Source organism: Puma concolor, chromosome C2 (genome assembly GCF_028749965.1).
Source record: "Puma concolor isolate L17-30 chromosome C2, mPumCon1.1.hap2, whole genome shotgun sequence".
Taxonomy (NCBI): Eukaryota; Metazoa; Chordata; class Mammalia; order Carnivora; family Felidae; genus Puma; species Puma concolor.
Genome location: NC_141675.1, coordinates 42,548,088 through 42,560,165, shown reverse-complemented (window position 1 = coordinate 42,560,165; position 12,078 = coordinate 42,548,088). Strand labels below are relative to the sequence as shown.

The 12,078-nt window shown below is 52.8% G+C and overlaps 1 protein-coding gene and 1 long non-coding RNA gene across 6 annotated transcripts in view; one reads left to right on the top strand and one right to left on the bottom strand.

Annotated features, from left to right (window-relative positions):
- The window catches only part of ZIC4 (Zic family zinc finger 4), a 27,629-nt gene extending 15,551 nt beyond the window's left edge, over positions 1-12,078 (top strand). For all 5 annotated transcript variants that reach the window (XM_086674491.1, XM_086674490.1, XM_086674489.1 and 2 more), the window contains 3 exons: positions 1,490-2,107; positions 6,826-7,144; positions 9,229-12,078. In XM_086674491.1, coding sequence (XP_086530617.1) covers positions 1,490-2,107; positions 6,826-7,144; position 9,229 — 938 coding nt within the window. In that variant the 3' untranslated portion in view covers positions 9,230-12,078. The remainder of the gene's footprint in view (positions 1-1,489; positions 2,108-6,825; positions 7,145-9,228) is intronic.
- On the bottom strand, positions 3,477-6,365 carry LOC147577215 (uncharacterized). The gene is made up of 2 exons (XR_015240034.1): positions 4,788-6,365; positions 3,477-3,720 (listed from the first exon to the last, which is right to left on the bottom strand). It is a non-coding gene; the product is annotated as an uncharacterized LOC147577215 (long non-coding RNA).

The window sequence follows — 12,078 nt, the reverse complement described above, 5'->3', positions numbered from 1 at the left end:
GGTCTCCGAGCGCCACTTGAAAGGAAGGGCTGGCAAGGCTAGGTGGGAAGGATAGAGTGGGGAGAAGGGAAAGGGTCGGGGAGTCCAAGGAAATGAGAGAAAGAGACATGAGGGACACGAGAAATTTCGGCAAAAGCGAGAAAAAATGATAATAAAGCTCAAGGGCTGCTAGCCTGAGAGTTTCCTCCGCTCCCGGACGCGTAGTCTGCAGTCCCTGGGTACAGCAGCCCCCTCCCCCCGCCTCTGGCTCCGGGGACAAACCCACCAAGCAGGCCGCCATCCCCTCGCGCCCGGTGCTGCCCCGTCCGCAGGGCTGGACTGCCCGTCTAATAACCCGAGTACTTTACGTAAGGCGCAACACCCCCTCCCCAAAGTCGTGGTGAAAGAAGGCATAACCCAACCCCTCTCACTTCCTGGAGCAGTGAGGCAGAGCAGATCTACTCAGCTTTCCAGAGAGGAGGGGGAGGGGGCTCAAGAGGAGAGAAAAGAATCCGTGCCCGGGTCAGAGCGCATGAGCAGTAGAAGCAAGATATGTTGGGGGTAGGGTGGGGTGGGGTGGAGAGGCGCTGGAGCAGGAGAGAGAGAGAGAGAGAGAGAGAGAGAGAGAGTGTGTGTGTGTGTGTGTGTGTGTGTGTGTGTGTGTGTGTGTGTATCTGCGTGTGGCGGGACCTGTCATTGCTGACGTCGGGCCCGGCTGCGGGCCAATAGGCGACCTAGGCGATTGTTCCTCTCCGCGGGCCCCGGCCATGGCCCCGAATCTCTATTCACTTCCTCACGCGCCCCGCTGCTATCTCTGTAGTGTACGGGATTTCAAGTAGGCATTAAAGACTGAGGGAGGGGGGAACACACCCCGAAACTTGAGGGGGGAAAAAAAACTTTGCATAAGTTTTTTGTGGTTGTTCTTTGCCCTCCCTGCTGTCAGGTGACTGGCCTGAGCGACCTGACCTAGGGAGCTCTGGGGAGCCCCGGCCAGGATCCAGCAGGCCACCCTCTTTCATCAGAGCTGTGCACTGAAATTAAAAAAATGGCTGGGGCGCTTCCGCACCACCACCACCTAAAACATCACCGCTTCCCTCACTGCCATTTCCCCGCAGGGCTCCGAGACCCCTGAGTGCTCCAGGGGATTGGCTGCCAGAGCGCTCTGGGGGCGCAGGTCGGGCCCCTCTGGAGCACAGCCCGGGGTCCCCGAGCAACCCACAGACTCAGCACTGCGCACCCCACTGCCCTTTCCACCTGCCCTGCAGTCTCTCTCCCTCTCCCGCTCATGGAGCGGCAGGGGGCTCTACCGAACTGCTGCCCAGCCGGTCCGCAGTGGAGGTGCTTGGCCTCTCGCTGTCCACTCCGTTCGCTGCTGCCTCTGTCTGGCTCGCGGTCCCGGCGCTGACGGCAGAGGCCGTGGTGTGGCTGGGCTGGGCCTGCCCCCCGGGGCCCGGTGGAATGCTCGGCCCACGCCGCCCGTTCTCACGCGCGCTATTTGTCTCCACAACAGGTAGCAGCTCCGGACACCATGGCCCCCAGCTTGCTGCCGCCTCCAGCCCCTCGGTGTTCCCGGGCCTTCAAGAGCAGCCACCGCAGGCCTCCCCCAGCGGCACTTTGAACGGACTCCTGCGTCTGGGGCTTCCTGGAGACATGTACGCGCGGCCCGAACCGTTTACGCCGGGACCGGTGGCCCGCAGCGACGCCCTGGCAGCTGCCGCGGCCCTGCACGGCTACGGGGGCATGAACCTGACCGTGAACCTCACGGCGCCCCACGGTCCCGGTGCCTTCTTCCGCTACATGCGCCAGCCGATCAAACAGGAGCTCATCTGCAAGTGGCTGGCAGCGGATAGCCCCGCGCCCCCGCGCCTCTGCTCCAAAACTTTCAGCACCATGCACGAGCTGGTCACGCACGTCACCGTGGAACACGTCGGCGGCCCGGAGCAGGCCAACCACATCTGCTTCTGGGAGGAGTGTCCGCGCCAGGGCAAGCCCTTTAAAGCCAAATACAAACTTGTAAATCACATCCGCGTGCACACGGGCGAGAAGCCCTTCCCCTGTCCTTTCCCGGGGTGTGGGAAGGTGTTTGCTAGATCAGAAAATCTCAAAATACACAAAAGAACTCACACAGGTCAGTATTCGGCACTGTCTGTCTCGTGCGGACCCTCTGGGGGAGCAGGCGGCCTCTTCTGGGCCCTCCGGGCTGGATTTCCTCAAGTTCCATCTGGGTGGAGGGAGGCTATCTTGGTATTTCCATGACCCAAGTCCATAAAATACTAATTATGCCCTTCTATTAGAATCACAGAAGTTTCCTGAGCCTGTGTGTGGAGGAAAGCAAGTGATTTCTGCTCTGTGAGAGGGGGCGAGTGTGAACATACTTGGGTCTCTGTGTGTGCAAATGTGTGTTCTCTGATCGAGCTTGATTTGCAGGTTTTAAAACAGCACTATTCCCCAAAGTCATAAGACATAGTACCAATTTCATTTTCTTGGTCCTTTTGGAATCCTGAGGCAAGTGCTCTTCCCCTGGTGGACTTGACAACCTGACTACCACCTGAACTAAGGGATCATCGGGCCCTTGGTGTCTTCTTGAAGATTTGGGGGTCTCATGGGCTGACTTTGCCCAGGTTTTGGAGCCTTGGTGACCTGACACTTGGGATGTTTGACAAACTCCTTTGCTTTAGCAGAGACCAAGGAGACTCATCTGCCTTATATGTCGTTTACTGAGCTGTTAAGTGAAATGGGGACATGTGTCAACCACATCTGTTAGTTCTAGTTAACAGAAAGAACAGGAGCCTGCTGAAGAGCATGCAAAGTTGAACTCCTCTGGCCAGAAGCATCTCTAATTAATGCAATTGCAAGGAGAAAGTTTTCACACTTCCCAGAACAGCCTGTGAAGTTACATTAATTAGTTTAGCAGCCGATGTTTGTATTCTCTCTAGCTAGGGTTTTCTCACCCAAACACCCTAGAAGTTTAAGAAGGCAACATCTCCTCTCCTCTATTTTGGGGGCTGGAGAGGGGGACTGGTGGGGAGAGGAGAAGATAAAATAAGTTCCAGCTTGGTGCCCCCCACTTCTCTTACTCTCTTGGGGCTCTACCTTACTCACCTCTCTTCTTGGTGGAAATATCAGCAAGGATTGAAGTCAAAGGACTCCCCCAGGCTGATACTGCTGGGGAAAGAAACTTGCAAAGCCTGATTTCTCCCCCAAGCCCTGCAATCTTGGGGAAGGTCCTTGGCCAGGACGCTGGCACAGGTGGAGTCCAGACCAAAGTCCACTCTTAGTTTCCTTTATTTCCATAGTATATCTAGAAATGTACAATTTCCCCCCCCACTGTTTCCAGTATCTTTTCCACCCCCTCCGCAAGCAGTTGTTCCCCTTTAGCGCTCTCCGAGTTTCGTCCCAGAGGAGGGGAGGAGAAGTGAGGCCCCATCACCTCCCACAGGCCCGCTGACTCCAGGAGTTGATGGCCCGTACTGCGAAGGTAGACGCGCAGTCCTGAGCCAGAGAAGGAACTCATTTTTAATGACGGGTTTGTTTTTGTTTTTTTTTTAAACAAACAAACTTTTACTGCTCTTTGCCGGCCTACTGTTTGAAGTCCATGAAGCAGAAAATGGTTAAATTCTTAGTGCAATCGACCTACAGCAGAGAAGCAAGTTCAGTGCGCCCGGGCTGGCTCAGGTTTGCGTCCATTCAGGACAGAATTTTAAGTGCGTCCTTTCCACTGGCAGTCCTGACTCATTATCTCTGGAGTTGAAAGAAAGAAAGAAAGAAAGAAAGAAAGAAAGAAAGAAAGAAAGAAAGAAAGAAAGAAAGAAAGAAAGAAAGAAAGAAAGAAGGAAAGGAAGGAAGGAAGGAAGGAAGGAAGAGAGAGAGAGAAAAAAGAAAAAAAAAAACCTACTGAGATTCTCCTGCTCCAGCGTTTCTCTCAACCCCCCCCTCCTAAGTAATGAAAAGACAGAGAGAGGGGGGGGAAAAAAAACAACAAAATGTTTCTCAAATGGCAATAGACCTCACTACAAATTATTCATGAAGACAGTTCTCGATTCAACAGGAAAATAATTGCCTTTTCAAATATTAATGGCGTTTCATTTCCTCGAGTCGCGGAAGCGGCGAACAGGAGCTGATTTCTCAGGAGTTGAGATTCTCCCGGATCTGAAGCCCGGGCCCGGCTTGGGAGGCAACTGCCCCAAGCCCCATGCCGAAAGGTTTCACTTTGTGGCGGTCACAGCAATCCCGGAACAATGGTGCCGCCGCGAGGGAGATGCGGGGCAGCCGCCGAGCTCCGGCCCGACCCGGCCGCCTGTCCCCCAACCCCCCCTTCTCGGGACCCCTCAGCTGGGGGCTCGCCCCACCTTCCCCGCCAGTCGTTAGAGAGAGACAGGGCGGGGGGTCCCAGGTAGAGAGGTGACCGCGCCGCTACAGAGATGCTCGGTAACCTGGTCCAGCCACAAGTGCGAGAAAATGGCGCTAGCCGAACTGCCCCGCAGCTTCCGAACTTTGTCCGGCGGGCCTGGCGCAGGGCCGCGGAGGAGGCCGCTCCCGGGTGCTGAGCCTCTGGGAGGAGACTCCGGCCCCTCTTGACTTAAGCCCCAGGCCCCGGCCGCTCCGGACCGGCTGCAGGGTCCTGGCCCTACCCTGCCTCTGCACATCCACCCACCCACCCAGGGCGCAGCGCCCGGACACTGTGGGAAGGGAGGGGGCGGGAAGCAGTGTATGGGGGTGGGGGTGGGGGCGCAGTGTTAAGCGTGAAGTCCAGGGGGCCTCCTGCAGCTGGGGAGAGGCCGGGAGGGCGCGAGTGGGCGCGGCCTCACCTGGCATCCCTGGGGCCTCAGAACTTCCAGACTGCTCGAAGTGCCATGCTTTTTCCCCTCTGCTCCTCGTCTGGGATGAAATCATTGTTTCTGTTTTACGTGAATGTCCAACGAGGTGCTGGCAAGATGGGATAAGGGGAATATTGGGGAAGGGGGGCGGTCAACCTCAAATTCTATTCCTCCTCTGTGTTCTCAGCAAATCTTGTTTTCTTTTGCAGGCCCTGAATTGCATGGTTCTTGTAAGTAATCTTAGAAAGAAAAGAAGGAAGGGAGGAAGAAAAGTTTTAGTTTTGCAAATGCCAACAGGGATCAGAGAGGAGAAAACAAGGGGCAAATAGGGACACTGATGTATTCTGCATCTTTCTCGTTTTTGTTTTTGTTTTTGTTTTTGTTTTAATAAAATGGTACCAGTGTGCCGAGAAATGGCAGATGCCAGCACCGCCCAGTGTTCCACTGTATTAGCAGTACTCCTGCAGGGTCAGAACGCAACGACCCGGCCCTGCCAGAACCCTGGGCTCACTATCCGCAGCCGCACGGAGGCAAGGGTTGTGCGCAAACCTCTGACTCCGCCTGAGCTTCAGCCCGGCTCAGGAATAGGGGCTTTGTGTGTTCAAACCTGCCCCAAAGCACCCAGCCTTCCTGGAAGCGGCGGAGAAGCGACCACAAAGGCAGCAGTCCTCCAGCCATGCATCTCTTTCTTAGCCAGACGCTTGGTAGCCTTTCTCTCAACCCTGGGCGCCCTGTGGCATCCATTGTTTAAAGCGCCTAGACACTTCCTCTCCACCTTGCCACAGCATCTGCAGCTCCAGCAGGAACCTGGGCTTCCGGGTTCTTGGGGTCCTTTCCACCCCCACATTCCAGCGAATCCAGCCGCCAGTGAGCTCCAGGATTGGGGCTCTGTCTTCGGCGAATATTTCCACCCTAACGCGCGCTCGCGCCTTCCCGCGGCTCTATAGGGCATCGCACCACGAATCCGAACCCCTCGCGGGTCTACCCCGGCTGCCCGCTTGTCCTGGCCAGTCTGATCTCAGCAGCTGCGCTCATCCCGAAGCCGCCGAGCTCAAGGGTGCGATTACGCGAGAGGCCCCGGATCCCGCCTGGCGCCGGCAAACCCTGCAGCGCCCGCCTCTCAGCTCAGGCCTGCAAGGCCCGAGAGCCGGGCGTGGGTGGTCTGGGGAGGCTTTTCGACCTCTCAAGTCAGTTCGGACTGGGAGAGCAGGCTGCCAGCGGCAGCGTCTCCTGGAGGCTGCTGGAGCAGCGTAATAAAATATTATTGCCGGCGCGCGTATCTGGAGGGATCCCGGACGGTTTAGGCAAGATTTGAAGAATGCTGCTAAATGTTTGCCCTCAGGGGGTAGAAGGGAAGGGGGAGGGGGCTCCATTTCCCGTAAAAATCGCGTCTGAAGTGAATCATTGCTCAGAATACCTTTTCCTGCAGCACGAATCCACATTATGCACATATCGTGTGCAACGGCTGCGCATCTTTAAATTATTCCATCACCTTGGCGTTTGTACAAAATCTACTCTAGTAAATAATTTGGGCCATGGTAGGGTGCGTGCGGGGTTGACTACTGTGTGTGGGGGAGTGTGGGGGAGTGTGGGGGTGGTGGGAGGAATACAGACGTTTGGCTAGAACAGCAATTTTAAAGCAAACGGACGCTAGCTCCTCGGTCAACTCTATTCTCGGGCAAAGATACTTCTGGTTCCGAGTGGAGAAAATTTGGAGGAAAACAACCAGAGTGGATCAGGATGGAAACTCGACAAAGATGGAGTCTTCATCGCTCCTCCTCCGTACCCTCCCCCGCCCCCCGCTCCGGCCCGGGCGGGAGAGGGGGAGGGGTGACGGCGTGCTGGAGGAAGCTCGGGGCGCGCTCTGAGCGGGCGAAGGAGGTGCTAGTCCTGAGAGGCCAAAAGGAAAGGTTTATGAAAATCTTCTGTGGGTCTTTTTCTAAAAATGACAGAGAAATTGAGAAGGGTGGTGAGGCCAAACTGGGGCCACGACCCACGCGCACTAATGTCTCTGCGTTGCCTCCACCAGGGGAGAAGCCCTTCAGGTGCGAGTTCGAGGGCTGCGAGCGGCGCTTCGCCAACAGCAGCGACCGCAAGAAGCACTCGCACGTGCACACGAGCGACAAGCCATACACGTGCAAAGTGCGCGGCTGCGACAAGTGCTACACGCACCCCAGTTCTCTGCGTAAGCACATGAAGGTGCATGGGCGCTCGCCGCCGCCGCCTAGCTCTGGCTACGACTCAGCCACGCCGTCTGCCCTGGTGTCGCCCTCATCGGACTTCGGCCGCGACCCGCCGGTGGCCTCCTCGGCGGCGGTGGCGGCGCGTGGCGCCGACCTGAGTGAATGGTACGTGTGTCAGGGCGCGGGCCCCTCCGCAACCGCCCCCGCCGCACCCCCAAAGCCCCAGCCACCACCTGGTCCCGCCGCTGCCGCTGCCGCCACCGCCTCCGGTTTTAGCGCTGCTGCTCTGGTTGCCGCTTCCGGTACACTGACTGCTTGTCTAGGCGGGGTTACTGAGTCTTGAAGAGAGGGTGAGGAAGGAAGAAAGGATGGAAGGGAAGGAGGGAGAGAGGGAGGAAGGTAACCGCTAAAAGTTGTTAGAGCTCATTGAATATGCTAATATAATATCCATTATTTTAAAATATAAATATGGTTCCCATATTTATTCCGCAATCACACCCAGCACCCTGCACCCACCCCCATCGACGCCTTCACGACTGAGTAGCGTGACACCAGTGTTTGGGTGGAGAAAGTACAGAAAGAGACGAAGGAAAAAAAAAATACACATTAGGAGAGTTTATGTGCGAACTTGGCAGCTGCAGGCGGTGAAATTAAGCCCACAAAGTCCTCTCGTGGTTCACAGAATGTGAAATGTTTTCCTCGAGGCCTGGGCGGCTGGGACTGCCACCGGGACTCCCTTCCCAGCTTCCATTGGGAGCCTCCTCGAAAGTTCCAATCGCAGAAGGTGGCAGAGGGAATCCCTGAGCCATTATCTTGCCTGTTTCCTTCTACTTCTGCCTCCCTACATTCTCTCCTCCTTCAGCTATCCTCTCAAACAAAAATGCACAAGTCCCAGGCCCCAAAATTTCCAACTACTTCTACAAAGGAGTTAAAAGGGAGAGAAGTTTAAGCACCTACCCCTGTGGATCACATGCCCTTCTCCCAAGAGCTGGCCCAAGCACCCAGAAATATCTGCTCCCTATACTTCTACCTCTGGGATAAGGTGTGAGTCCTAACAACTGAAAATGCAGACAAAGGAGTGCTAGAGGGGCTTTAGGATTCAATGCTCTGAAGCCTCCTGGGAACAATCACCCTCTCCCCACCCCCCCCCCCACTCTTGTAGAAGAGCTGCCTTTGAAATCTTGTGGGTGCTTGGCATTGGGGGTGCAGAGTGGGCCAATGACGTCACCGAGCCAAGGCCTCCACAGTGAAGGGATCTGGCCTAGGGAACAGTGCCTGGATGAATCTCATCAATTCTGGGATAATCTTTGTAAAAAATCATACAGTTGTTCGTCTTATTTTTTAAAAGGTGTGTGGGGGGGGGAGGACAAGAGAGATTAACTTCAATCATAAATGTTTTAAAGGCAAATACCCAATGGGTCTAGATCGAATGAGTATTCGATATCCTGCAGACCAAGTCCCCAGATAAAGAACCAGATGTTGGGGGCAGAGGAGAGGAAAGTCTGCAATTGTTGCCAAGGAGGGGAGGAATCAAGGCCTGTTGCCCAGCCTCTCACCCTCTGCAGGGAGGATGGGGCTGCCCCCAAATCCTTGCTAACATGAGGGAGGGGGTTAGAAAGAAAAAAGAAGGGTGAAAAAGCTTTGGTAGACCTATCCCAATCCCCTAAGAATTGGGAGATGGGCGCTCTGTTAGTCCCACCTAGGGGGAGCCCGCTAGACTGCCCAACAAGTCCTGGCCCTGCTACTCTGCTGGGTTTTCTTCTACAGTCTCCCCTTCAGACACTATTAGACAATTCTCACTCCTGCCCTGCAGCCCCACACTTTCATCAGATAAACAATGTCCTAACTGGAATGGGAGTGTTTTCAGTACCTCTCAAAAAAACCCAGAATCTTCCAAACACACACTTAGTGAATCCATTCTTGTGGAAGTGGCCCCGCAATCCCCTCCCCCCACTCCTCTCACCCGTACAATGGAGTCCAGAGGCCGCCTGGCCAAGGGCCGGCGGCCTGCAGCAAACGACTCGTTCCCATCGGGGAAACACCCGCCCCACCGCCAAGGTGGAGAGGGCATCTGCAGAACTTGCTTCTTCTGACGTTTAAAAATTCTTCCCTCTACAAATCGGACTCATTCCTTTCTCTTCTGTTTCTAGGCCCCTGTTTGCCTTCCACTCCCATCCAAAATAGTGAAATAAAATAAAAATGCTTGGTCGGCCCCTAATAGCCTTTAATTTTTCATTTGCTTGTTACAGATGTCCACCGCGTTGCTCGCAAGGTAATCTCGCCCAACGCAGCTGAGCGCCCGCATCTAGCGCCTGCGACATCAAAGGGTCCGCGCACAAAGCAATGTTTCTTCGCCACGGTGCATCTTCATGGTAAGTTAGGATTTCTATGGCAATGGGCAAGTTGCACTGAAATCCTGAAAGGCCGAGCCTGGAGCCCGTCCAGGCTTTTCATTAAGGACATAATATTTACGTCTAACAGGCCTTTTTTCTTGTGTATACAAGTATATATTTTTGTTTGACGCGGACTAAATCATTTTCATTTAATTTCCGGTAAACAAAACCCACGCGAATGGGCACTTGTTCCCGATCATAATAAAAATGGATAATAATGTGAGGGAAGAAAAGGGCCGCTTGAATCGCCGCTCAGCCCCCTTTGTTTCTGCTTTCTGCGGTGATCAGAGGGCGCATTTGGGTTTGATGGCGAGTTTCTAAAGGCGAGGAAATGGTTTGTAAGAGGGGAAAGAAAAGGAGAAAGGTCTAATCAAGCTCGGGTTGTTCAAAGAGTCGGGTTTTGGGGTTGAAAGTGTGAGTTTGACGGTGCATCAGCATGCCGCGTTAGGCTCGCCATGGAAATGCGCGCGGGGAGCGGCCGCTTCAAAGGCGGCACACTTCACTGCAGACACTCTATTAAGATACATTTGCGCTGACCTTTGCTTTCACGCCATTTAATACTGTCACTACGTTCTCCAGTATATACTTCCTCTTTGGAACCAGCGTCGCCCGCGTTTAGGGGTTCACCCTACACTCCTGTGGGGAGGGGGCGTTTTGATGCCAGGGACGCATTCAGGAAAGGAGGAGCCGGACTCCGTGCACCTTGACTGCGCCCCCAAAGAAGCTCCAGGGTCAAGAGTAAATAACTTTAGGGCAACCTCAGAAGCTTAACAAATGAGCATCCCCAGCTCGATTTTGTGCAAAACGCCTCTCTGCCACTTGAGCAGGGTAGAGGCCTGAATTTGAAAGGGACTTATGGAGGGGACACACTGGATGAATCTAAGGAGTTCAAACTGTGCCTTTGGGACATTACCACTCTGGTCCCCAGATCAACCCATTCTGCCCCCTCTATCCCAGAGGTCTCTTGCAGGCCCCCATATTGTTTCTCCCTAGTGTGGGGCATAGGATACCCATCAGGCCTAGGCTGGCCCTGGGCATGAACTCAAGAGCCCAAGGCCAAGGGGATAGGGAAGATGGCAGGAAAGTTAGAAGTCCATGTTCCCTTAATTGTCTTGTTGTTTATTTTATCCAAGTACCCCAGTGAATAGGGGAAAAATAAACACGGTGAAAAAAAAAATCAAACAGTAGAGTCTTCTTTAGTGCCAGTCCTTGTGGTTGAATAAAAAGGATGGTCCGCTTTCTATTGAGCTGAGAAATCTTTGAAGTGGGAGTTATTATCTGAGACATTCCTGCTTGTCGTCCTAACAACGCTGATGAAACGTAAAAGGTTCTTTGTCAGCGATTTGTTCTCCTCTCTGTCAAACTCCCTCTGCCCCGTTAGTTTCAAACCGTTTCTAAAGAGATAAAATCAAACTTCTTAAAAAAAAAAATACATGCACAGTACACTAACTGATAACTTTAGGACTCAGTCCTGCTAAGGAAAAACAAAAGCAACACAGAGACATCAGGCCCAAGGTCTGTGGAGGCGCACAGATGTTGAGGGGCCTTTTGCACAGGCTCTGGGACATAGGGGAAAGAATGCAGAGGAGGTGTAGGCAGAGGGTACATACCCCAAGCACAAACTGTGTGTCCGCTTCTCTCTGCACTGGCCTGCACTCATCAGTCCCAGTAAGGTCACTTGGATGAACCTCCTTTGGGGACCCCTCAAACTCCCAATATTCTTGCCAAGGATGCTTGGAACCTTTGACTGCAGCCAAGCAATTGTTAATATTTTCTGCTCCTTCAAAGACAATCTCTTCTAAAAATAGACCCATTGTGTGTTTCTTCCCACTAGCAGCAATCAGCAAGCCCTTTTTGCCATTAATAGAAAGTAGAGTGGCTTGAAGGAGAGACATTTTTATCATTTCCTGTTTTCTTCAGAGTCTTGGCAATTGGAGTTCAGAAAGTTCAGTTTACAAGATAGTGTCCCCAAAGTGCATGCAAATACCCTCCTCCCATCCACATATGCAGTTCTTCATTTAATATTGTGCCCAGGAAAGAAAATTTCACCCTGTCCAGCTTTCCCCAAACCTCCCGATGTGGTTTTAAAGGTGGTTTACATACATAAGGATGTACTGGCCTCCCTACTCTGTGTGTGCTGAATAAATGATTTGTAAAGAAGTTTCCCCAAGCTGTAACCCATGCTGTTATTATAGTTGCTGCAAAATGTTGTCTCTTATATTGATTTTTATTTGTTTACTGGAAGTCCCCATATGTTTGTTTATATCACTAATTTATGGGAAATGTAATGATTGCAATGAATGTGAATTATACAGACAGGCAAATGTTTTGTAATCATAAATTCACACACACACACACACACACACACACACACACGCACACACACACACAAGAAGCCTGACTGAAACCTTATACTATTTGGTACATCTCTACCCACACTGTTTGTGATTTATCATCTCTCCCCCTTAGATCCTTAAATTATGAACTAACCTGAAAGAAAAATAAAAGTTGTTATGTATTTGATCGAAAGTGATTGTTGAATGAAAAAACATAGTCGAAAGCTGTGGCTTCATCTTGCTGTAAATATGTAAAAATGGATTAAAATCTGTGATTCTCTTTCCCTCCAAAGAGCGTTGTGTACATGGAGCTCCATTTTGCTACTTTCTTTGGTAATAAATGTTGTGACGTTTCCCTTCCTCTTTTGAA